At 40.9% G+C, this 25,641-nt stretch overlaps 1 protein-coding gene across 2 annotated transcripts; it reads left to right on the plus strand.

Annotated features, from left to right (window-relative positions):
* Positions 1 to 5,902: 5,902 nt before the first annotated feature.
* On the plus strand, positions 5,903 to 24,946 carry LOC121448363 (cytochrome P450 2J3). Of its 2 annotated transcripts, none has more exons than XM_041652327.1 (10): positions 5,903 to 5,948; positions 7,639 to 7,832; positions 10,710 to 10,872; positions 11,979 to 12,128; positions 12,523 to 12,683; positions 13,758 to 13,934; positions 15,961 to 16,099; positions 19,738 to 19,925; positions 21,646 to 21,784; positions 24,501 to 24,946. In XM_041652327.1, exons 3-10 carry the CDS (start codon positions 10,779 to 10,781, stop codon positions 24,677 to 24,679), a joined length of 1,227 nt encoding a protein of 408 aa, XP_041508261.1. In that variant the 5' UTR covers positions 5,903 to 5,948; positions 7,639 to 7,832; positions 10,710 to 10,778; the 3' UTR covers positions 24,680 to 24,946. The 2 variants fall into 2 exon arrangements, with proteins under 2 accessions (XP_041508261.1, XP_041508260.1); XM_041652326.1 differs by lacking the exon at positions 5,903 to 5,948 and adding an exon at positions 7,291 to 7,304 and having other exon boundaries at positions 7,601 to 7,832.
* The last annotated feature ends 695 nt before the right edge of the window (positions 24,947 to 25,641 follow it).

The following is a 25,641-nucleotide window of genomic DNA, read 5'->3' on the forward strand; positions in this document are numbered from 1 at the left end:
CACATGGGAGAGGACAGGATGAAGGTAATAGAGGGAAAGATGTAGACAAATAATATCAGATACAATTCTTAGACAACCCTTATCTCCATGCTGTCTCTGGGAAAATCACTTAAGTTCTCAGTGACACATCTTTTTAGGTAAAAGGTCCAGAGAATGATGATTCTCTTCATAAGCAAAGTATTTATATAGGTCAGAGTCAGAGGAAATGGTGGAATAAAAATTATCTAAATTATAAATAGTATCATAGAAGGTATATTTCCAATATCCATCATTCACTCATCCTATCATACATGTGTACTTGTTTCTGGAATATTCAAGTAGTTCATTTGGACAAGGAAAAAGAGTGAAAAAGAGTTAGAACTAACTCCTGGGAGGACCACAGGAGCTGACCATAAAGACTTTCCCAATTGGCAGGTCTGTGACTTACCCATCTTGCTCTGCCTGAATGGTCCTCCTGGAAGTCAGCATGGCAGAGAGATTCCCTAGTCACAAGCAAGCAAAATAAGTCATGCTAAAGTACCTTCTGTGGCTTACTTATGATAGAAGGACCTTGACTATTTTCAGACACCAGCTTGGGTGTGATCACAGATATCCAAACCAGGGAAGCATGTTTGGGAGCAAATGTGAACCTTTTTCTGTCTCCCTAGAACCTTTTAGCCTTGAGTTTTCCATCAGACATTTATGCCCTACCTTTTCACACAGGACAAGGGTGTGAACATCTTTTACAACAATCCTGTTCTTACACTAACGTGGCTCACATCAGAAGTCTGCAATCACAGGATGCTGGCAGAATAAGATTGAACAGAGCATCAGAAATGGCATAGTAATGCTGAACCCTGATAGACATGGTCACTAAAAGAGAAACGGCAGTTTCAAAAGCCAAACTTAAATGAGTCATTTTAAGTAGGTTATATTGATGATGGGACTAAATCATCTAGGCCACTTGATAATCTCTAGATGTCTATCTTTGATCACACATCAGGTGGTAAAACAATAAGTTATTGAGGGCTGTCACAATCACAGTTCAAGTTATTTGCACATTACTGTTACCCAGATGAGAGAATTATATCCTTTCCTGGTTCTAGGTCTGGTTATTGTGGTATGCCCTTATAATCTCAGTCATGCTGATCAGTTTATATGAGTGCTTCCTACGCCTAAGAATAAGGCATTTATCAGTCTGTGCTGTGGGTGGTGATAGACAGATGGTACCATTATTATGTCCACCCAGATGTTCAGTCATCTTTTATTCTCAAAGTGGAGACAATCTGCTTGTTAAATGGAGTGTTTCTGGGTAAGGCACATTCTAAGAAGCCTCTGTTTTTCACAATACAGAATAATCTGCTTCACTCATCCTGAACTTATCACAGTAAAAACATAATTGATGAGGCCTTGATGTAATAAGACTTAGTACCGAGTACCATGTTATCATAAGGAACCTGAAACTTAGGGAAGTCTTTGACTATGAGTCCTAATAAACATTTCCACCTATAAACTGCATCGCCATGGCTTTTTAAGTTGGTGAGAGTGGTAAGTGTCTCCTTCCCATAAAGATCTTGTGTAGTAGTATGGGGCGGCAGGGCTGCGTCCCCCACACCCGGCCGCCCACATGGCTAGCTTATGCTCCGAAATAACAACACACAAACTGTATTCTTTTAATCACTGCTTGGCCCATTCTCTTCTAGGCTAATTCTCACATATTAATTTAGCCCATTCCTAATCATCTGTGTGTAGCACCCCAAGGTGCGCTTACCGGGGAGATTCTAGCCTAGTCCATCCTGGGTCCGAGCTTCATCCCGGGAGCAGGGCATGGCGTCTCTCTCAGGCGTCTGCTCCCGCGAGGAAAGCGGTCGAGTCTCTGACCTCACTTCCTCTTCCTCCCAGTGTTCTGTCCTGTTTTCTCCTCCCACCTATCCTCTAACCAATAAAATGGGCCAGGGCAGTGCCTTTATTAGCCAATGACCTTCCTCCATCATTTCCCCTTTTTCGGTTTAAACAAAAAAAAAAAGGCTTTAACATAGCAAAATTACATATAACAAAACAGTTATCAAGTAAAAGTTACAATAATCTTTATCATAACTAAGGAAAACTATAACTATAACTAACTATTCTTAACTCCATCAATGACTCCAGAAAGATATATTACCTAAGTAAACAAGAACTAAGAAACTTAGTTCTAGAAATGACAAAGACATCTCGCTGCCTGGACAGTCACCCAAAGTTCTTTTGTACCATTGGGGCATCCATCTTCAGCCTTCAGGCCCATGGTATCCAGCAGACATTTCCATAAAGCAGGAAAATTCAAAGTCAGTTCAGTCACTATCTGTTGTGTCCTGCAGAATGTCTCACAGACTCTTTCAAAATGAATCAGGAACCCCGAAAGATCATCTCACCTTAGGCAAGTTCAGTAGTCCTCTCTCTGCGGGTTCTCTGTGTCCAGTTTATGCAATAGTCCAGGCAAGAGCAGTTTCTTGCCCAAATGGCTATCAAACTCCATAAGGTGCCTCTTCGATGCCCATCTTCCTCTTGAAGTAGATTGGTGCTGCCAGGAGCAGACGTGTCTCATTGTCATGAAAAGTCCTCAATTATTAAAACATTAAATGTCCTATTCTGTAATCTTTGAAAGACATGAAGAATGTCTATCTAAAATATATCTCTATATATCTAGAAAATCTAACTAACATGACTACAAGCTTTACTATTATCGATGATCATCTATTAACAACCTATATTTCTTAATTATACAGTACATATTTAAATGAACTACACAATCACAATACCTTAATCAAAATCAGAAACACTTATACATATAACAAAATTGACCTTAAATCTCTGTTAATAAAGCAAAATCTATACTAATGCAAATTATTCATACCTATATCATATCCCCCTTTAAATGTAAAAGAACATTTATAAACATTTTTTGGGAATATGGGCGCAGTTATTTCTCTCCAAACTGCTTCCTGCTGAATGGGGGCGTCATTAATTAGGTCTTTCATGGTATAACCTGTGTGCTAGTTTCATCTCAGTTGGCAGTTGAGTGAAGCAATTTTCTGAAGGCGTGCACAGGAACCATTCAGGAGGACGTGGTCCATCATACCAAATCGGAATAGAAGAAATGAACAGCGTCTCATCCTCTGTGAAAACAAAATAAGAAACTCCTTTCCAAAGTATCATATCCTTAGATCCAAATTCATAATATCTATGTTGGATTAGTTCAGCAGTATTTATAAATAAATATCTTTTAGCATCTGTTTCTCCTTCCTCAGCATTTAAACAATTCAAAGAGAGCATAATAGCATACAGTATCAAAATTCTCTGTGTATTTTCCATCTTTGTGCAGCTTTGTTTTAACCTCTATTTTGTTTATTTTTACTTTTAACTTTTTGCTTTTTGAGACAGGTTCTCTGTATCTTTGACCTGAAGTAACTCTGTAAACCAGGCTTTGAACTCTCAGAGATTCGCCCGTCTCTGCCTCCCAGGCATTCAGGATTAAAGGTGTACACTACTACACCTTGAACTCACAGAGATCTGTTTGTCTCTGCCTTCTAGGCACTGGGATTAAAGGCGTGTGCTACCACACACAACAACTCTCTTCCTTTTTTTGTTTTTTACTTTAAGAACTTCAACTTTTAGTCTGCGTATATTTTTAACACACTGTAAACCATTTAAAAATTTTCTTTGTCTTTGAATCTCTCTTTACTGTATCTCTCTCTGTTTTTCTGACCACATGAGTCTTTAATTTACCAAGCAATATCAGTAGGACTAAAGGCGTGGCTTTGCCAGCTAGATCCAGTCCATTCCTTAGCTTTCCAGCCTCATGGCGGAGGTACTGGCTGTAGCCAGCAAGCGAGCTTCAACAGCCTGTGCTTGAAAAACGCCTGCGTAAAAGAGTCAGAGTTTGTCCTGGCAGGACAGCCCAGAAAGCCGGCATTTTTAAACGGCGCAGCTTTTTTCCTGCTATGGCTGAAAACCGAAAAGCATGCTTTCAGCTTTAACCGTTTAAGTGTTTCTTGGCAGGACCTCTTAATGAGCTGTAGGCTTTTGCAGCTAAAGCTGAGTCAGGAAGCCTCTCTTAGATGAGGCGCCTGCTTGCCTCTAGCAAGCAGAGCAGACCCGAGAACACAGCGAGTCTAGTTGCCATCAAACAAATCGTAGCACTTTACTCCAAATGCTCTATTCAAAAGCTCTGTCTCCCGCAGGAGCCAGACAGAGATCGCAATGGCGGCACAGCCCCAGGAAGTTGCACTTTAAAATGACACAGTGGTTTTTCTGCTACTGTTGCCGAATCAGGAAATCTCTCTACAGCACGCCACCAACAAACAGCAAAAATCTGTGTTAAACTCTCTTTCCCTTATTTTTAAGCCTTCTCAGGTTTTTTAAGTGGGTTTAGTTGTCCACACGTCTGGGCGCCAACCTGTAGTAGTATGGGGCGGCAGGGCTGCGTCCCCCACACCCGGCCGCCCACATGGCTAGCTTATGCTCCGAAATAACAACACACAAACTGTATTCTTTTAATCACTGCTTGGCCCATTCTCTTCTAGGCTAATTCTCACATATTAATTTAGCCCATTCCTAATCATCTGTGTGTAGCACCCCAAGGTGCGCTTACCGGGGAGATTCTAGCCTAGTCCATCCTGGGTCCGAGCTTCATCCCGGGAGCAGGGCATGGCGTCTCTCTCAGGCGTCTGCTCCCGCGAGGAAAGCGGTCGAGTCTCTGACCTCACTTCCTCTTCCTCCCAGTGTTCTGTCCTGTTTTCTCCTCCCACCTATCCTCTAACCAATAAAATGGGCCAGGGCAGTGCCTTTATTAGCCAATGACCTTCCTCCATCAATCTTGTGAGTGCTATTTCCCACCACCATTCCTCCCTGATTTTGCATGCTCTAGTATCCCTTTTCTACCCCCAGTGATGAGATCTCCTCTGAGGGTTTATCATTGCTTCTATGTCCCTTTCTTGAGCCCTGACTATCTTGGAATAAAAGTTTCAGAGCAACCCAGTAAAAGATTCAAAAGCAGTAATTGTCTGAAGTTACCTGGTTTGCTGAACATCGAATTCTACTTCACTTCTTCCACACCAGTCACTTGTAAGGAACAGCAACCCTTCTCTCTGAATTTCTGCTTGATACTCGGTGTTTAAGCCATTGGACAGAAAATGAGAATATTTTACCAAAAGCAGGGTGTTACTCATCTCTCTGTTATTGTCTTATAAACATATAAGATGGCATACTGCAGTCAAAATTAAAAATTAGGAAGAAGCTTGAAAAGAGAAAAAGAAGCTTAGGGAAGAGAAGAAAAAGAATGCCTATGGTATTTACAAAGTATGTCCACCTTGATATAATTGAAATCCATGACTGTGGGCAACTCCAGGATATGACAGACCCAAGACAAGATCTAGCCTGATAACTAAGGACCAAAGATGTCTTCCTCTGACTGAATGCAACTTAGTCATAACAGGAAAGTCCAAAGTTCTGCTGACAGAATGTAAAGATTTTAGTCTCAGGAGAGCTGCTAACTTATTATAGACTGTTAGGGAATACAAGTTAGTTAGTCATCCTTAAAATACTGATATAATTAATGCCTGGGATAAGCCTTATTTAAGTCCCTGTATATGTTTTCAAAGTCAGACTTAAAACAAGTAACTAGAAACAAAGTGTGTTCAATCAGATATGCCTAGGCAGCCCTAATACTTCAGAGATCTGCAGAATATGGCATTTAAAATAATTATTAAAAAGCTTATTATATTCGACAGAGACTCCGAGATCCTAGCAGTGACCTACAGTCTCCAAAGAAGATTGTGGAATACTATGATGTCTCCATCTGGATTACGATGATGCTTATCACTGGGCAAGATGCCCCAGTGCAACACTTTCTGCCAGGACCCGGTCCAGACTGTAGATAAACAGCAGGACCTTGGATAATTGATTGTGTCACTTTACCTAGACAAAATAAGGTCAGTCATTTCCATGTCTCTCTTCCACAGAAAAAAAATCACCTTATGATCCTGGCTAATATTGTAAGGTTGCTGTTCTGGATCCTTCTGTGTTTAATGCTATGGAGACCTGGGTATGGCTAACTGTGTATGGACTCTGGTCCCTGTCATTTTTAATAGATTTGGAAGCTGCTTTGTCTGTATTCTGGTATAATTTATTTATCCTCCTGGTATCTCTGATAGCATTGATGGCTAGGCCAGCAATAATGTTGTTAGTTTAACAGCAACAGGTATCCAGACCCTTCCACAAAGCTATAGCCAACTTGTTAGCTCATTTTATAGCTAAAAAAATTTTAAAATATATAAAAGTCTGAGTATATTAAAGCTCATAATTTTTGAGGGCCTAAAAAGCGATGTTAAAAGTAAATACAGGTTAAGATATGGAAAATGTTTCTGATTTCTTTCCCCTTCTATGGTATAATTCTGATGAGCTGATAGAGCAATGACTGCTTACTGCATCAGTCACAAGCTCAAGATTTTAGATTTATTCTGGTTTCCCTTTAAATATGAACTTGAATGTATTTCTCAACAGGTCAAAGACATCTCTGTCCAATTCATAGCTGGCTCTCTGGAGAGCAGAAAAATATTCATGCTTCTAACCAAAATTTGTAGTTTTTGCAAGGACTCAAAGGTATGAGTCTATGCCTGCCATTACAGATACCCGTTATCTGCTTTTATCTATGATATGGATTTCACTATCAGCCTGAAAGTTTCAAATATATTATTTTTAAGAACATACATTTTAATTTCTGTTCCTAGTTTAAACTTATCTCAGTAGGGTTCCACTTGGCTGGCAGAGCATCAGTTGCTGACTACAACCTGCTCTGAATGACTGCAAACAGGGAGGAAGAAAGTAAACAAACTGATGAAGCAATGGAAAGGTTGTCTAACATGCTCAAGGGCTGACTTCAATCCCTAATACTACATGGAAACAAAACAAGCAAACAAAATAGAATCGAGACCAGGGTGCTCCTTCAATGTTCACTAAGAATCTGTGGATTCTTTTATTCTCTGTGCATAGCACTGTCAAAGTGAGGCCAGCGCTACTTTCTCTCACTTCCCAGGGAGGTTGCAATCCCTGGTCAAAGTTTGTTTATAAAACAGTTAAGATGCCCATGATAACCTCTAAAATTCATGCAAATCATAAACCGAGAACCAGGTGGAGGGGCTTTCTGAATGAGCTAGGCTCTTTGCCAGGCCAGACATTACCAAGTGCCTCCTTCCTGGAATTCACCCTAGTTTCTCCAGAGGAACAGGCTGGAAAGTCTAAACACCTGAACAGGAATTTGGGGAAAGCGCGTGACCAAGAGCGTCGAGGTGGGTGCAGGGGGGCGGGGAGATTGGGTCCTTGAGAAAAGTGGGAAATGCTAAGGGGCAAAAGGCACAAAGCTCTGCTCTGGCTTATAGAGTTGAGAAGAAACAAGCTTTAGAAGAGCTTGCCGCCAGGCCTAAGGGCTGGCAGCAAGCACAGCTGGGCTGGGCGGAGGAGTCCGCAGAGGGAGAGAGGGTGGGGTCCTGTGGGAGGGGGCGGGACTAGCCTAGAGGCTGGCCTATTCTGGGAACCAGAGGCTGTGACCCTGAAGACTTCTTAGCTCGGATCCTCATTCTCCCAGAGATCCTGCCTGAGTACCAGCCATGCTCTCTGCAACAGGCTCCCTGGTGGCCGCCATCTGGGCAGAGCTCCATCTGAAGACTCTGCTGCTGGCTGCTGTTGCCTTCCTCTTCCTGGCTGACTACCTCAAAAAGCGGCGCCCCAAGAACTACCCGCCAGGGCCCAGGCCCCTGCCCTTTGTGGGCTGCTTGTTTTATTTGGACCCAAAGCAACCCCACCTAGCCCTCCAGAAGGTAAGTAGAGGCCAGGGTGTCTCTGGCTGTGACCTGGGAAGGGATTCTGGCACCTGGAACCCGAAGACCTGATTGTAAACTGATGCTGGCAGCCTGCTAACCCAGAGATAAGTTAGTTGCCAAAGAGTTGTCTGTCTGTCGATGTAAGATTTCTATTGTGATTTGATGGCCAGAGAACATACTGGGTATTATTTTAATTTTTAAAAGTAGTTCAATGTGAATTGGATGACATAAAATTTATCTTCATAAATACACCACGCTGGTTTAAGAAATGAATGGGGTTCCACAGATGTCGATTAGAGCCCTGGTCCAGATAAAAAAAAATATATGGTCTCCTCTTGACCTGTATAAATATCGGTTTTCTTGTTTTTCTTATTGATTTTAACTTGGTCCTTCACTCCTTACTGGTTTTATCAACTCCAGAGAAAGATGCACTGGAATCTCCAGCTCTTCTGAGAGTCTCCGTCTTTTCATTCAGTTCTGGAAGCTCTCCCCCTTCTATTGGAAAGACTGTCATGCGCACTATGAACACATATACGACTGGCGGGTCTTTCTGGTGAATGACCATCTTCCATGTAATATTCCTCTTTATCCATAGCAATTTTCCTTGCTTAGATAGGGAATCCTCCAGCCATGTTTAATTATCCCTGTCACTTCCCATTACATGTGAAGACTGAGTGTATCTTTTTATTTATTTCTATTTAACAGTTTAAGCTAATAAGTTTTCTTTTGTTTCCCACCTCTTTTCTTCCATTATCCCTTCCCTGTGTGTTTCTTGGACACTCCCCAAGTAGATGCCTTTTTATTCGTCTTTTCTCTTTTTCCATCTCTTTTATCGTCCTGCCAGCATCAGCTCTGCATTATTCAGCATGCAAATGAGAATCCTGAGAGCTTGCTACCACCATTTTCCATGTGAAGTGCAGCAACTACAAACATGGGGGAGCCCTCTCCCCTGTATGATGCACTGCCCCAGGTGCTGTCCTCACTCACTGAGACCCACATCCCACACTGACCTGCTCTGCAGTGTCAGTGCAGCTGGGACTCAAAGGCACAGGAGTCTGTTGTCTTTGCCCCTTACTCATCCTCCCATAGCTGTCTTTTTTTCTGACCTTTCAAGTTTGTCCTTTCCATTCTGATCTGAAGCACTTTCTTTCTCCATCCTTCAGGAGAGGCTGCACAAATGTGATAAAGGAGGAGCTGAGATCTCTGTTTCATACCTCTGTTGACGCTAGATGTGACTCAGGAGGACAAAAATGCAGAAATGGAGCCTTCCAAAAGTTAACTCTTGATCATACAGGGAAAGAAAGTTTGATATTCCTCATGCATCGTATTCAACTCTATTTGCACAAGCTTTCACATTCCACATCTTCATGGACCTTCTCTTCCCTTCTCTCCATTTCTCTCTTCTTCACCCAAACTCCCCACCCCTCCCACTCAGGCCTGCCTCCCACTCTGTAGCTCTCACTAAACTTCAAGTTCATTTGGATATCTCAAAGTCATCTTGTTTTCCTCAAATATTACATAACGTCTAGTGATTTCCTCAGCACAAGCAACAGCTTTGTCTTCTTGTCTACCCTACTTCACATACAACTTGTTTGTCTTTTGGGGAAGATAGGAAATGCTCACTGTGGTGAGGAGTTTTAAAGTGGATGAAATAAAGCACGAGAAATGCTATTCCTTTACTCCGTGAGTACTATCTACGACCAGAGACGCAACCTGCTCCTTCATCCTCATCGTCGTGATTTTGTACCTCACATGCTTTGCATATAAACAGCCGACTAATTTCGCAGAGATGCTGAGTGCCTAGAACGTGAAAACAAAGTGGCTTTCATGTTTCTACTTTTATTCTTCCTTAAAGAACCCAGTGTGGAAGGGATAACTTTTTAATGTTCATACTAAGTTTCAAAAAATAGAACTGCTTCCTTAAGAGTACACAGACAGTTAAGCATAGAAGCTACAGGTTTACATCACTGCAGAATGACAGGGAAGTCTCCACTGCCAGCCTCCACCCTTCATTACACTCTCCATATCTAAGAAGATGTGGGAAGGGCATACTCTACTCTGGCTACAGATATCTACAGATATTTTAGTTTATTAATAATTCCATGCTTACTACAGTAGAATTTAAAGGCACAATTTCAGCCTTTGACAAGTTAGAAAAATAGGACTCTGCCTCCAGTGGTCTCCAGATGCTTCAGTTTAGAAACATTGATTTCTTTAAAACTTTGTTGGCCTCATAACCTAGTCTAGGGACACATTGATGTTCATTCAATTCATATTGACAAACACATGAATGAAAATCTTTTTGAGGAAATTCTTAAAGTAAATAGGAGAAAAAAGAAAACCCAGAAACATTCTCATCAGACCAAATACCTCCTCCACACACAAATACACAGACTACATTCAGTGGTAGTGCATTGCTTACACAGGAATCTTCTGTATATAGTAGATGTTGAAGGAATTATTCTCTCTTTAAACAAGCGTGTTTTTAAAGCTTCACCAAACATGTACAGACCTTCCTTGGTCTTTTTCTTCTGTTCTCTGCCTTCATTAAATTCAGGAGGCTTCAGGTTAGAGACTTTGCTTATTGGTTGCTACACATACCCTCATGTCTTCCTCTAGGGAAGTAGAGTAGCTGCATACCTCATTCATATTTGCTGAATGCTTTAGGAATTTTATAAAGAGAAATTTCTATTCTTAGTGTATATTGTAATTGAACCCAATTTATAAGAGAAAAATTTCAAAACATTTACATAGAGGAAGATGCTTGCCTTTGCAGACATCTCAACATGAGTCCCATTGGCTACATGCGTGCCTTTCATCTCTGTACCGACAGACATGGACTCACTGAGCTGTAATTACTGAAATATTTTTCAGTTTGTGAAGAAATACGGGAACGTTTTAAGCTTCGATTTTGCTAATATACCCTCAGTGGTTATAACTGGCATGCCCTTAATCAAAGAAGTCTTTACTCAATTGGAGCCAACTTTTCTGAATCGTCCTGTCACTCTTCTCCGAAAACATCTCTTTAAGAAAAATGGTAAGTTCCTTGAGCAATATATAGTATGTATTGTAATTCTGTGGCATGTTAAAGGTACCTGTCTATAACTGGCCAATTCTCGCCTAAGCTAACCCCATTATAAATTGCCATCTAACAAGGAAGCAGGGTGCCGTATTCTCTGAATAGAAGTGCCTCTCAGAGGACTTACCATGTCTCTCTTCTAGATTTAATAAAAGCCACATGTCCTGTACATTAACTCTTGATGCTCTGATGGAATGTCCAGCCATGCATACTGTGCCCTCACTTTCATTTTCCCATCCCAACCCTCTGCCGCAGGAAAATAGATGGGAGTCAGCCAGCCTCTTCTTGCTGCTGCTCTTGATTATGACTCTGTATCCTCCAGTGGTCTTTAGCCTTCTGGCCAGTAATATAACTGGGAGGTTTGAATATTTATTACTATCATTTAAAAAGTAGCAATCAGGAGGCTAAGACGTGTATGTAAAGGATCTAAGGATACCTCTTAAAGTTACCAAATTGACAGAAGCATTCATTGTATATGCCACGATAGTAGATGGAAGCTGTGTACACCAGCATGTCCCTTCTCCTTGGCTCCAGGGTCTCTGTGTCTTGAGTCATTCATTCATTTTTTACTGTGTGTCTCAGCTGGAACCTCTTCTATAAAATTTCCTTACCTCGCTAAAAGTACATGTCATCTTATTCATGAGTGCATCCCTGTTATTCAGCTTAGCATGAGTTGTGTGATTTGTGTGACCAAAGGGCCATGGAACTAGAGAGACTGAAACTTGAATATAGCAGCTGCAATCTACTAACTAGATTTCTTTATAAAGGAAGCTTTATCCCAATGTCTAGGCTTTTGTATCAGGTGCAATGGGTCTGGAATTAATTGACAATAAGCGTATGAAATTTCTGAAAGTGTTAAATCACATAAACACAAGAAACACCAAAGTATTTGATGTTGTAAGTAGTCAGTAAATCTTACTTCCCTTGCTTTGGGATTGTGTCTTCAGATAGCTGCCAAGAGCCTTATGGGCCCTCTCCTTTCTATAGCACAGGTGCCCGTGCCACTTGTTGGGTAATTTTAGATCAGAATCTCAGTGCCATAACGCTGAATCTCTCCTTTCCAGGACTGATCTTCTCCAGTGGCCAGACATGGAAGGAGCAAAGAAGGTTTGCCCTGATGACTCTGAGAAACTTTGGGTTGGGAAAGAAGAGCTTAGAGCAGCGCATACAGGAGGAGGCCAGCTATCTTGTGGAGGCCATAAAAGAGGAGGGAGGTGGGCATCTCAGAGGGCAGGGGCTGAGAATAATGGTGAACAGATTCTTACTAAGCATCTGTTTGTCTAGGCCTGCTCTGGACTGGGTACTGAAGACTGAACTATGAGCCTATCCTAGAGCGCTATAACATAGCAAACAAAAATGTGTTATTAAACACTTCGTTGAATTTAATCCTGGTAGTCTATCTGATTTACATCCATTGACAGAAACCATGGATCATGTAAGCCCCATATGTATGCTGTGGCCAGAGCCCATTATTTTATTCTCTGCATTCTCCAATATTTGTGTAGGGGGAGGGGAAGCACAAGGATTGTTTTATTATTTGGAGTTAATTGCTTATAGACAATATAAATATAAATATCTTTAAACAACCCGGCTCCCTTTCTACTCCAGGACAGCCATTTGACCCTCACTTCAATATCAATAATGCAGTTTCCAATATAATTTGCTCTATCACCTTCGGAGAGCGCTTTGAGTACCAGGATAGTCGGTTTCAGGAGATGCTGAGGCTGCTGGATGAGGTCATGTGTTTGGAGTCATCACTGATGTGCCACGTAAGCATGCCATCCTCTCATGTCTTGAGAAGAGTATTAACGAGGGACTAATTCATACAGATTCCTCTTTTTTGTATTTTAGGGCTTTTGAAGTAAAAACATAGTATCTTAAAGTTGAGTTTAGCACAATTATATTCAAATCTATCTGTTGGTTTCAGAGTTGTTGATAATATACAAAACTCTTGCATGAGAATAGCCACATTTCTAATACTTCAACGAAGTACCAACATTTGCAGGATGCCCATGTATCTGTGAATGCTGGTGCTGGTTACTTACCAGCTCAGCTTACTTACTTAATATGTTGCTTCGTGTGCTGTGCTTTGTTCACTGGGAATAGGGTGGGCAAAATGTGTGACTGTTAATGATTATTTTCCCATGTTTTGGAATTTTGAGTTGTTCCCCGACTTGTGATGTTAGTAACGTTGCAGAATATGTTCTGGAACAAGTGTTCATGTGAACCCATTCACGCATTTGTGTAGACTTTGCATCTGCACATAAAAAATAACTACAAGTTCAAATAGATGCCTGTTTTTACATTGCAGTAAACACTTGGTGTTCAAACTTTACCCCCGGCTTAGGAAATCTATGTTCAAATTTTTGTCCCTTCAATCCTTAGGGTCTTCTAAATATTTTCCACACCTTACTGGTCTCTCAGGCTTATTCCTAAATAGGAAAGACAGCTTTAAAGGAAAGTTAATTCCTAAGGTCTCCTATGCTTCCCGGAAGTCATGCTGTTGCCTTGGTATAAAACTATGTGAGGTAGTATACACATTTGTACTTATTTAGGTGTTCTTGATGCATTCATTTGTCCTTGCATCAGTTACACGTCATTGTTAAAATGTTAAATTGTTTCAGTTAAGTAAAGGGCACTTTAATTTTGCAAACTGAAAGATTATGTAATGGTTAAAAAAACATATAATTATATTCTACTGTGAAATGCCTGTGGAGGGCGCAGGTATGGAGTAAGGAGTGAAGCAGGAGTCAAGGTGGCCTCACTAGCCACTGTAAGAAATAAAGGGAAGGACAAGAGTGTTTGACATGTGGCACCATGACTGTCTTATTTTTCCCAATCAGCTCTACAATATCTTTCCAAGGATAATTCATTATCTTCCTGGATCACACCGAACACTTTTCAGAAACTGGAGAAAGCTGAAATTGTTTGTTTCTGATATAGTTAACAATCACCGGAGAGACTGGAACCCTGACGAGCCGAGAGACTTCATTGATGCTTTCCTCACGGAAATGACAAAGGTGGGGAAGATGCTGGCTGTGTTGTCTTCTTCTTGCAGAGGAAGCAGCAATTTAGTAGTTTCCAGTTGGTTCTGAAGTCTGTGTTCTTGATCTTATTGGTTTGACATAACACAAATGTGTTCCCTCATAGTCCTGTGTGTGTGTTCTGTATGCCTGTTGGCCAGGCAAGCTTCACATGGAAATAGTGAGAACTCATTACTTTGCCTCTTCCAAATTCTACTGGGTACAGATACCTTTTGCCTTGTCTCCTTCCTTCATCTTCAATGCCAAGACTGTAATGTCTATTTCTCCCTGATCACTGCTTCAATCTTTATATCTCATCTCTTTGCTTCTGAACCTTGATCTCCATCTTATAATAACAACTCTGTGCAACCTTCCTTTTGAAAATTAATCACATAGACAAGGTTGATTATGGGGTATTAAGCACAATGTAGAGCTGAACAGATGGACATCTCCCTAGATCATTTGTTTGATACCCTACAGGAAAATTAGATGAAAAGAATATAATACTTATCAGGAATAGTATAGCATTAATTCAGGATTGTTAGAGTCATTAGAAATAGAGTTCATAGTCATTGCAGGAAGCCATGATAATGCCAGATATTATCTTTCCGTGTTTCTCTCTTGGCTTTTAGCCACATGTGAATGAGCTGTATCATAAATGAAAATTGCAATTAAACTTCAGAGTCGAATTTTGTTACAAGTTGGTTTAGGGCCAGTAATTGATTGTATCTCATTCACCAATGCAAGATATAAGCAATGCACAGCTGAATGCAAGAACCTGGCTTTAACATATAGATGAGGCCTCCTGAATCCACATAAAAGCCCCGTCCAATAATACACAAGAGGCCAGGCAGCAACCAGCTGTGTGTGTGTGTGTTACTTGTGTATCATTGTGATAGTCCCTGACCAAATCAACACAGGAGAAATTGGTTCTGCTCACCATTTTAGAGTTGGGTCCATCACCATGGCGAAGGAATGGTGACAAAAGCTTATGGTGAAGTCTGTTCACATAATGCTGCTTTAGGATCAGAGTCCAAGGCAAGATCCAGCGTCCAAATATAACCGCAAAAATGCTGCTCCTAGCAGTCACTTCCTCCAGTTAGGTCCTTCCCCCTTTTCTAATAGTATAGAACCTTCAAAAATACTTCAGACAATTAGGAGCCAAGCATCCAAAAAGTGAGCTTGTAGTAATTCCGAATTTTCATTTCAGATTCACACCATATTACAAAATATACAGCCTGGATCTCACTAGGACTCTTACTGGTACACATCACTGGATCAGTGCTCCTCCTCTGAACAAGGGCAGAATAGTAATTTTTTTTATCCTCTCTCTGATTTCATTGTCCTTAAATAATATTGATAAAAGCCATTTTTTTTTCTCTCTTCAGAGAAAGAGGTGAATATTTCCTTGTCATATTCAGGTGTTAGGGCATCAATATTATAATCAATCTTAACAGATTTATTCTTCCAGAGAAAGCTGGTAAAAAATGATGCCATGCCATAAAAAAAATTATGGGATCATAAAGTCTTGACTAAGAAAGATGGGTGGTGAGATCAGAGAATCAGAAATCACCAAGAGTTACTTGATTCTTTCTGGTATAAGCAGAAGCATCTGTCAAGTGTTGGCTGTGTGCCTGTGGTTTCTCAAATGATTGATAATGGCATGTTAAGGTGTGTTCCTTATTCTCATTTTATCAAACGGAAGAAAAGAAATGTTAGGTGCGTGTCCTAGGCCAAGTCGTGACTTAGAGATGTGGCTGATACTAGAAACAAAAGATGATTTTTATCTCTTTTTCGGATCATTGGACAAAAAGTTTCGAAAAATATAATCAGAAGACAATAGTTAAGATTTTCATCCACCAAAGTGCCATAAGGTTTTGGTTGTCACCTTGTAGCAATTAGGGCAGAAATGCTTCCTGATGTGGTCAAAGGGATTCTTACTTTATATGAATCATTCCAAATTCATACCCTAAGGTCTTGACTGAGACCCTTGGAATACATAAGTACACACTGTCTTTTCCAGTATCCAGACAATACTACAAGTTTCAATGAAGAAAACCTCATCACCACCACTCTGGACCTCTTCTTTGCTGGAACAGAGACAACATCCACGACCCTGCGCTGGGCTCTGCTCTGTATGGCCCTCTACCCAGAAGTCCAAGGTGAGCATGGGTGAATGCACCAGGAAAAGGTGGAGTGGGACATCTCGAATCTGTGGCTCAGGTGGGACCAGAAGGCATGGTGAGATGGGAAAAGACAGAATGGCTGTGAGGTGAAGTGCACTTGGGATGGAATACATCCTCCACATGTTCTGTCAGATTAGGATGGGCACAGCAGGGCCAATATTATAGCATTTGTGTGCTCAAGAAGCAGAAAGTTTAAAACAAAACAGAGAAATCAAGGAACATTGTGATCACTTCCAGCAAAGGATGGTATTACCTTAGGAGCATCTACACATGTTCTCCTTTCTATTTAGCAATGCATTCCTATTTGCCTTGGATACTGTGCTGTAGTGGTATTTCGTTTGTTAATAAATAAAGCTTGCCAGAGGTCAGAGAGTAAAACAGCTGCCCTGATCAGCCTTATAGATCAGGCAGTGGTGACACACACCTTTAATCCCAGTAGCCATACTAGTTTGCCATAGAAACCGGGCAGTAGTCCCAGCCCTAGAAATTCAGTCTCATTTTGAGTTGCCTGGAGACAGGATCACCATTTCAGAAAGAAGTAGAGGTAAGAGCCAGTGGCTGGATGTTTCACTTTTCTGAACTTTAGGTTGAACCACAATTTATGTCTCAGGGTTTTTATTAATCGTTTTATACTGTGCAAATGCCTTAGTGTGGTTTCTGAAGTCATGTGATGTGCACCTCTCTGCCCATCCTCAACCTCCTCCTACCCTGCATGGTAGCTTTCCTGTGTTACATGTCCTCTGTGGTCACTGTCTGCATTCTTGTCTCTAAGTCATGGCATCAAGTGTTCTCTCCACCAAGAATATACTGTTCCAATTTCCTCCATATCTAGAAGAATATTCTAAGGTACCACATCTCTAAGGTGTTTCAGGTTTTTCTAGGAATTTACTGACTAAGCAATTGCTGTCATTTTCTTTCTCTAGAGATGAACAATTTTCCCCCATCAATGACTGGACCTTGTACATTGTTTTTATATCTCTCCACTGCTCGTTGTCTATACCAAAGAATTGTCTGTCTCATAATTTCTCTTCCTCCACAGTCTAGAAGAGTTTAGCAGGTAGTGGTTGGGAACATTTTTCATATACTGCAACATTTTTTCAAAGTATGACTAACAATTTATTCATGGGTCTTAAAGTCAATTTAGTACCTATTTGCCCTAGGATGGAAACCAAAAAGAGGAAGTGAGAGCTCTACCAATGTGGTAAAGTCAGATTTGTCCATTACCTTATTTTCACCTTTGTGTGAGTGACCCTATGTGAATGTATGTATGTGTAAATGTGTACATGCATGCTTAGGCCGCAGAACAACTTCAGACTTCCGTCCTCAAGAACAGTTCACTGTTTTTTTTTCTTTTTTTTTTTTTTTTTTTTGCTTTTGAGATAAATTTTCTCATTGGCCTAGAATTCAACAAGTAACCACTGAGCTCCAGGGGCCCCCTTTTCTCTCTGTCTCCAGTACAACTAGCGTTTGCCATCACACCTGACATTTTACATGCACTCTAGGGATCAAACTTAGGTCCACATGTTTAAGTAAGATTTTTCTCAATTGAGCTATCTCCCGAGTAAACTTTCTTTACTAATGTGAAATGGATATTTAATATGTATCTATCTTTACCTATACACTTATTGAGTCACCATTTAAAATGCATTTCTTCCTGAAGATTACATTTAAAGTTTTTGTTGTGTTTTAGGGGGTGTGGTGGAGTGCCATGGCACAAGTGTGGAGGTCATAGAACAACTTGCAGGACTCAGTTGTCTCCCTCACCATGTGGAACCTGCAGGTTTAGCTCAGCTCAGCAGGCACCTCTACCCTGTCAGGCATATTACTGTCCCAAGACTACATTTTTTTTAAATTAAAATCATTTCACTTAGTATACAGCCTTAACTCCTAAAAATGAGACTCCAAAATATCAGTAGATTTAAATAATATAATTACAACTCTATTCATTTCACAATATGCATAATAGTCAAATAATGGTAAAAACCAGAGTATCTATAAGTCTTGAATAAATAAAGTACAGAATATATCTGAGATCTAATGGAAATTTAATCAGAAGTAAGACATTGGTTTTAATTTTTTAAAGATTAATTTTACGTGTATGAGTGCTTTGTCTATATGTGTGGCTTTACCTGTAAGTGTATTACTGTATGCTTGTTTCATACCTGCATAGGTCAGAGGAAAGCATCAGATCCCCTGATCTGGGATTATAGATGGTGATGAGCCACCATGTGTGTGCTAGGAACCAACCTCAGGTCCTCTGCAAGAGCTACGAGGTATCTTAACCACTGAGTCATCCTCCAGCCCCAGAAAAGGAATTATGATGCTGCACCAGTTCAGGCACTGTGCTAAGTTAAAGAAGATGATCACAAAATCGCAAATACTGTACTGTCTAACTAAAACAATAGTCAGATTGTGCACACCGAAGGGAGAATGCAGGGAGGGGAAATCAGTTTTTGTAACATGGATATCAACTTTTTTGTACCACGAAGTTCCAGCAATAAACATGTACAACAGTGTGAACATACTAAAGGCTAGTGAATTATTCACACAAAAATATTTAAAGAGCTGTGATTGGTGGCCCACACCATTAATCTCAATCGTTGACAGGTTTAAGATAGTTTTATTGAAAATTTAAGATAATCCTGGCCACACAAATCTTTCCTCAAAAATCACCATAGAAATAATGATAAATTTTATATTATATAAATTTTATGTGAAATTTTTACATGTAGGGTAATAGTAAGGGGCTTGGTGTTCCAAATTCATTTTAAATGAAATGTGTAGCTAACCAATCAGATAAAATTAACTCAACCTCTATTACTCTTGAAAAAGAGAAACCACCATACTGGCAGACAGGTTGCAGAATCAATCAGTTATTATTATAATAGTTCATATAAATCTCAAAACATCCTTAAGATAAGGCAGACTTATTCTCACTAATCACATGGTAAAATGAAGCTCAAAGAATGTAAGCATCTTCACCATGAATGTTGTTCAGCAACACACTGCTGTCTACAGCCCATGCCGTTATAGCTACTTAAGACAGTAGGAATTGCAGATGCTCTGTACCTTTGTGTCCTATTTGTGACGCTCATGTTCAGCTCTACCTCATGCAGGAGGTGAATGGCTCTTGTGCAGAGAGCTAGTCCCTACCAAAAAGATTCATTGCTCTTTACAGCATGAGTCTCAGTAGAGGTTTGGCACTTAAGAGACAGAAAATTATCTATCAGGCAAGAAAACTGCTAATGCCTTGCTCTCAGAAGTTCCAGGCTCTCGAACTATGAGGAATACATTTGTGTGGTTTGTCACCCACTCTGCATGGTGCCTATTTGTAGAAGCCCTGACTAGATACTGCTATTAGTTTACCTGTGTTCATCTGAGACATTCAGCTCAGAACACATGGAAATTTATGATTATGTTGTAAACTCAAAGAAAGTTGTTGAATTGACAGTTTTCTAAAACAGGTATTTGAAAGGTTGAGAAAACTTTTATTTCTTTAATAACCAGAGTGCTAAGGTAAAATAAAAGCAGGTAAGGTCTCGGAGACAACTTCTATATCTTTAGAAGAAAGCACTAAAGTTTTAAAGATAATAGAATCTCCTGTTTTCTTTCAGAAAAAGTGCAGGCTGAGATTGACAGAGTGATTGGTCAAGGAAGACAGCCAAGCCTGGCTGACCGAGACTCCATGCCCTACACCAATGCTGTCATCCACGAAGTGCAGAGGATGGGCAACATCATTCCCTTTAATGTTCCCAGGGAAGGGGCTGTTGCCACCAAGTTGGCTGGATTTGACCTGCCAAAGGTAACACTCTCTCAACTTCAGATCCTCTGGTCCATCGTTGGTGTCATCTTGGGAGCCTAAATTTAAAAAGTGGCATGTAGTCCTGACCAGAGAAATGGTTTCAATAGGAAAAGAAGTATATTTCTGCCAAAACCCTCTATGTGCATTAGTGGATTTTCCAATCTATTATGAAGAGTTGAGAAGGGAAGCTTCCTTGATCATGTGTGATTAGGCCAAACCTGGCCTTGTTTCCTATGGGCCTCCGCAGCATATTGCGGGTCTAATCCTAGCAGAGGACCTTTGCTGAAGAGGCAGAGAACAATCATTGTGTTTACTGTTCTTATTGATGAACAACAGTTCATGACTTGAAGTTGAGGTCTGAATTTTTCCAACGTTGTTTGCATTTTTTCTGTCCATTAATTCATTTTCAGACAGCCATACCAACTCTTTCCACAGACAATACCATCAGTTCCCTGGGTGCTGATAAATCTAAATGGCTGTGTTCAACAGATGTGGGAAATCATGGCCTTAACAGCAGATAAACCTGTTTCCAATGCTGAATTCACTTACTCCTACTGGACAAGCACATCTCCTAACCAATCACAGCTTCAGCTTCTACAAAAATGCATTCAACCATATTCATAGACTCCATGGAAATATAATAAGATTACATATATGGAACCTTATACTCAGAATAGAAATTATTCCTTATTAATCAAGAGAATGTTTATTAAATACCCACAAGGTTTGGGTCTGGAATTGGGATACCTGAGTCATGGGAGTCCCTGTTATAAGCCATAAGGGCTGTAGGAAGGAAACCATTCTATTTCTCTGTGATACTGACAAGATGGGGAGAGGAGTAGCAACTGCAGGAATCAGTGAGTGTTTCTGGGGAAAGAGGCATTGGAACTGAGGATTGAAGGAGGGTGAAGAATTAGCTATGTGTCAATATGCAAAGGAATACTCCATCTAAAGCAATCAGCATTGCAACATGGATCATAAAGGAAGACTGCTCTAGTTGGAGCCCAGTCGGAGGGAAACAATAAACAGTGACTCTGAGAGTACACAGGATGAATCTTTGATATAAGAATATGAGAAACCTGCTTTCCAAGTTTGCGTGAGTGAGTGGACTATGCAATTACATCATATGCAGAGCCCACTCAGCCTTCAAACTGTGGAACACAGTCATAGCTATTAGGTAGTTGCAAGAGGAGGATATGGAGCCTGCACTAAGGTTTCAGTGGGAAACCGGAATGGAGGTGATGGATTCGAGAGTGGACCAGCTTTGCTGATGATTGAGCAAGGAGAGGGAAAGGCTTACTCTGATGATTCTGGGTATTGTGTGATGTATCTGCCATAACAGGAATGCTTTCTGATACATCCCTGCGTCTTTGACTGTAGTGAGTTAGACTGTTGTCTCTTTAATAATATACAGAAAAAAATGGAGAAGAATAGATGAAGGGGACATGAACAGTTACTCATCATCTCCCCATGGATGCTCTCAGGTCCTCTTCTCAAACCTACATTAGCCACTTTTGGTAAAGTAGACAGATTCGTTAATAAAGCATGGTCCATTTACCTTTGCAAATGGCTGGAATATTTCAAGTGACAGCAAATCAGTTGCAGAGAGTAGGAAAGTTCAGGATGTCAAGTGCCCCAGGCCAGGTATGGGAGTTTGAGCATCATCACCTGTTTATGTGGGAGTTTTTATTAAGTCTTTACTTTCTACTGCCTTTTCTAGGGAATCATGGTGCTGACCAACCTAACTGCATTGCACAGGGACCCCAAAGAGTGGGCCACTCCAGATGTCTTCAACCCAGAGCACTTTCTGGAGAATGGAGAGTTTAAGAAGAGAGAGGCTTTTCTGCCATTTTCAATGGGTGAGTTGTGATGAGCAGGAGAGAGTTCAGAGCTCCTCCCTAGCCTTTCCCTTCTCTCCACCATATAATTCTATTCTTCAGTTGTGTTGTTTCTATGTTATCTATTTCCCTTGGGCAAGCCAGCTGTCTGTCTATAAGGTAGTGATAATATCCCAGGAGGGATTACAAAAATACACAGCCTGGAAATTGTCACACCATGACTTCACTGCATTCTGATGACCTAGTCAAGCCTCAAGACGAAGCCCAACTCAAGGGGAGGGACACGATTGCAGTCTTTGGTTGGAATAGCGTTGAAGTGCTAGTACACATGATATGGACCCCATGGATGAGAGCAATGAGATCTGTATTGCTTTCATCAGTTCTTTCTGATGAAGAAGAATAAAATTCAATTTTCCTGAGGATGCTCACACAAGTGGTGCCATAATGAAGACCAGTTACATTGAGCAGAATGTAGAAACCTAAAATGCCTATTGGGTCAACATTGTGTCAACAGCTGTGAGTGTTTTCTGCTTTACTGCTACCTGTGCCACACAGTTACTTCCTTCCTCCTGTCTCTACTCTTTCTGTATGCAGCCTCCCTGGAAGAAGGAAATTCAGACATCAGCTTCTTTTTTCTTGGCAAAAATAAGTAGGGCTATGGCCTGTGCATTAGCAAGACAGATGGCACAGTCATTCTTGAACCAAGCCCTACTTGTTTATACAGCAGAGCACTGGCAGTTTCATGCTAGCATGGTCTTTGTTTTTTTAATAAATCAAATCACTGGCTTACAAAAGCTAGTCATGGAAAACTTTGCCAAAAGCCTAGGTCATCTCTGTTATTTTAGTAGCGAGGCAATTCATGTGTTTTTCCATGTGAAGATGATCTAAGCACAGTCTCAACCAGGAAGTGGTCGTCAACTGTCTATCACTGTCACAGCTGTCCATCACTGTCACTCAGCTGTCCGTCACTGTCACTCAGCTGTCTGTCACTGTCACAGCTGTCTGTCACTGTTACAGCTGTCTATCACTATCATGGCTGTCTGTCACTGTCACAGCTGTCTATCACTATCATGGCTGTCTGTCACTGTCACAGCTGTCTGTCACTGTCTCTCAGCTTTCCATCACTGTCACAGCTGTCCATCATTGTCACAGCTGTCCATCACTGTCACTCAGCTGTCTGTTACTGTCACAGCTGTCTGTCACTGTCACTCAGCTGTCTGTTACTGTCACAGCTGTCTATCACTGTCACAGCTGTCTGTCACTGTCACAGCTGTCCATCACTATCATGGCTGTCTGTCACTGTCACAGCTGTCTATCACTGTCACAGCTGTCTGTCATTTTCACAGCTGTCTGTCACTGTCACAGCTGTCCATCACTGTCACTCAGCTGTCAGTCACTGTCACAGCTGTCCGTCATTGTCACAGCTGTTCATCACTGTCACAGCTGCCTGTCACTGTCACAGCTGTCTGTCACTGTCACAGCTGTCCATCATTGTCACAGCTGTCCATCACTCTCACTCAGCTGTCTGTTACTGTCACAGCTGTCTGTCACTGTCACAGCTGTCTGTCACTGCCACAGATGTCTGTCACTGCCACAGCTGTCCATCACTGTCACAGCTGCCTGTCACTGTCACAGCTGTCTATCACTGTCACACAGCACCTGACGTAAAAAGCTTCAAAGGAGGACAGGTTTGTTCTAACTCCTGATCTTGGACTTGTTCTTTAATTAAATCCAAAGCTTTCATATTGAGTGTCCCTTGTTTTCATCCTTTTCAAGTATGTAAGTTCCTGCTGGATAATTTTGATGACTGTCCAGCCATGGAACCTGTGAAAGAAACAAGACTCTGTGTGTTTGTCAAGTGAGAAAGATTTAGCTCTGTGAAAAATGGGTGGGTTAGTTGTAGTCACACAGTGGTCCTTGATTGAACAAAGGCTGAATCAGGAAAATGGGTTCCTGACTTTACAGATCAAGTTTTGTCCTGACAGAAGAATTCTAGAAGAATATTGGGAATTTACAACAGAGCTGATTCAGTTCCATTTTATTAAGTTACAAGTCATATTTCTAGTCATGCTTAACAGAATGAAGATGAAGGGAGCAGAGACGATGAGTTAAACACATTGATGGAACACACATACACACACTATGACGCCAGCACTATGGCAACACACAGTTACTGAAAAGTTTTGCCTGTCGTATCTGCATTTGTTCCTTCAGCAATCTGTGGAAGGTAGAGAGCACACCAGAAGCATGAACTAGTCATCAGTTTTGGAATATCAGTTAGTTTAGTATCTGCATTTGTTCCTTCAGGAATCTGTGGAAGGTAGAGAACACACCATAAGCATGAGCTGGTGATCAGTTTGGGAATATCAGTTTCCCGAGTAAAACAAAGTAGCAAAAGCACCTTAAAGAGTTGAGTAAGAAAACCCTGTCTCGAAAAATCAAAAAAAAAAAAAAAAAAAAAAAAAAAAAAAAAAAAAAAGAGTTGAGTAAGATAGTGGTTATAACAATGTTCAGCACAATCCCAATGACAGAACTGGCATGCATATCATCATGCCCATGGTTCTGTCTGGACTGTGGAGTTATAAATAGCTTCTATTTTCTCGTTCATATGTTTCCTGTTGTGCAGATTTTATAGTGAATGCACAGTACTTACGTGTTTGTTTTGTCCTATTCTACCTTGTTTTTATTTGATCTTCACAGTGATAGGTGAATAAAATCCTTTGTTTTTGTCTTGCAGGAAAACGAGCTTGTCTTGGAGAGCAGTTGGCCAGGTCTGAGCTGTTCATTTTTATCACTTCCCTTATCCAAAAATTTACCTTCAAGCCCCCAGTCAATGAGAAGCTGAGCCTGCAGTTCAGAATGTCTGTTACCCTTTCACCCGTCAGTCACCGCCTCTGTGCAATTCCTCGGCTGTGATGTTGAAAAAGGAAAGTATGAAGAAATGGCATCTGCTTGGAAGACCCTGGTGCCTCCTCACATTTGAGGGGACAGAATGAAGGTGACCAGCGATAATGAGACTAAAGAGATTGAATCCAATTGTGGATTCATAAGTAGAAAATCATTTATGAGATCAATTAGATTTCTCACCTAAGACTTTGAGAGAAATATGATTCCTCCAGTAAAGAAAATGCTCGCAGAGATCATGAGAAATGGTGGATTAAATTGATATGGAAATCACAAAAATGATCATAAAAGTTATGCCTTTACTTTGCCGCTCTTTTTCTCCTTTCATTAATAATGTGTGTTTGCTTTTTGTAGCCTGTGCAGAAGGGAGGGTGTCCATGTTGGCTCTCGCACTGGCTAGCTCTGTGGCTGCATTGCATTGCTCTGCCTCTGAGTGGGTTTCTCGGAAGTCAGCAGGGCAGGATAACTCCCAGCAAGCAGGCGAGGCAATTGCTGGGGAAGCAGTTTCTATGACTTACATATAGCAGTTGTATGTAACCTAGGACCCATGAGATAGTGGGGTATAACCACAGGAAAGCAAATCCTGGAAGCAGATTTGAAGAGAAATTGGAATCATTTTCTGTTTCTACAGTAACTTCTTGCCTCGAATCCTCCATTAGACATTTATTCCTACATACATTCTCACATAGGACCTGGCTGTGTCGGGTGTGAATGTCGTTTCCAACTGGGGCTTAACCTTAGGTGGTTCCTGTTATCACCCAGAATTCGCTGGGCCCCAGCAGTGAATTTTTCAACAGGGCATGATAAATGGCAAAATTCTTCCTGGTTATGATCAGTGAGGTCAGTTACTGATTATAAAGTAGGTCTAATAACATTGATAGGAAGGTTTTAATCTACTTACAATTAAAGCAAGAAAAAATGCTAATAAAGTGGCTATCACCCCCACATCTTTTGGTCCTCAAGATTCCAGAGAT

Source organism: Microtus oregoni, unplaced genomic scaffold, assembly GCF_018167655.1.
Source record: "Microtus oregoni isolate MIOR12 unplaced genomic scaffold, Mior012 000005F_ref0000423, whole genome shotgun sequence".
Taxonomy (NCBI): Eukaryota; Metazoa; Chordata; class Mammalia; order Rodentia; family Cricetidae; genus Microtus; species Microtus oregoni.

What these genes read in the sequence shown, in the direction of transcription:
- LOC121448363 (XM_041652326.1), top strand. Translation starts at nt 7,623, where the DNA reads ATGCTCTCTGCAACAGGCTCCCTGGTGGCCGCCATCTGGGCAGAGCTC. An exon ending in CCCACCTAGCCCTCCAGAAG is followed by an intron (nt 7,833 to 10,709) that starts GTAAGTAGAGGC and finishes AATATTTTTCAG; the next exon opens with TTTGTGAAGAAATACGGGAA. An exon ending in CTGGATTTGACCTGCCAAAG is followed by an intron (nt 19,926 to 21,645) that starts GTAACACTCTCT and finishes TGCCTTTTCTAG; the next exon opens with GGAATCATGGTGCTGACCAA.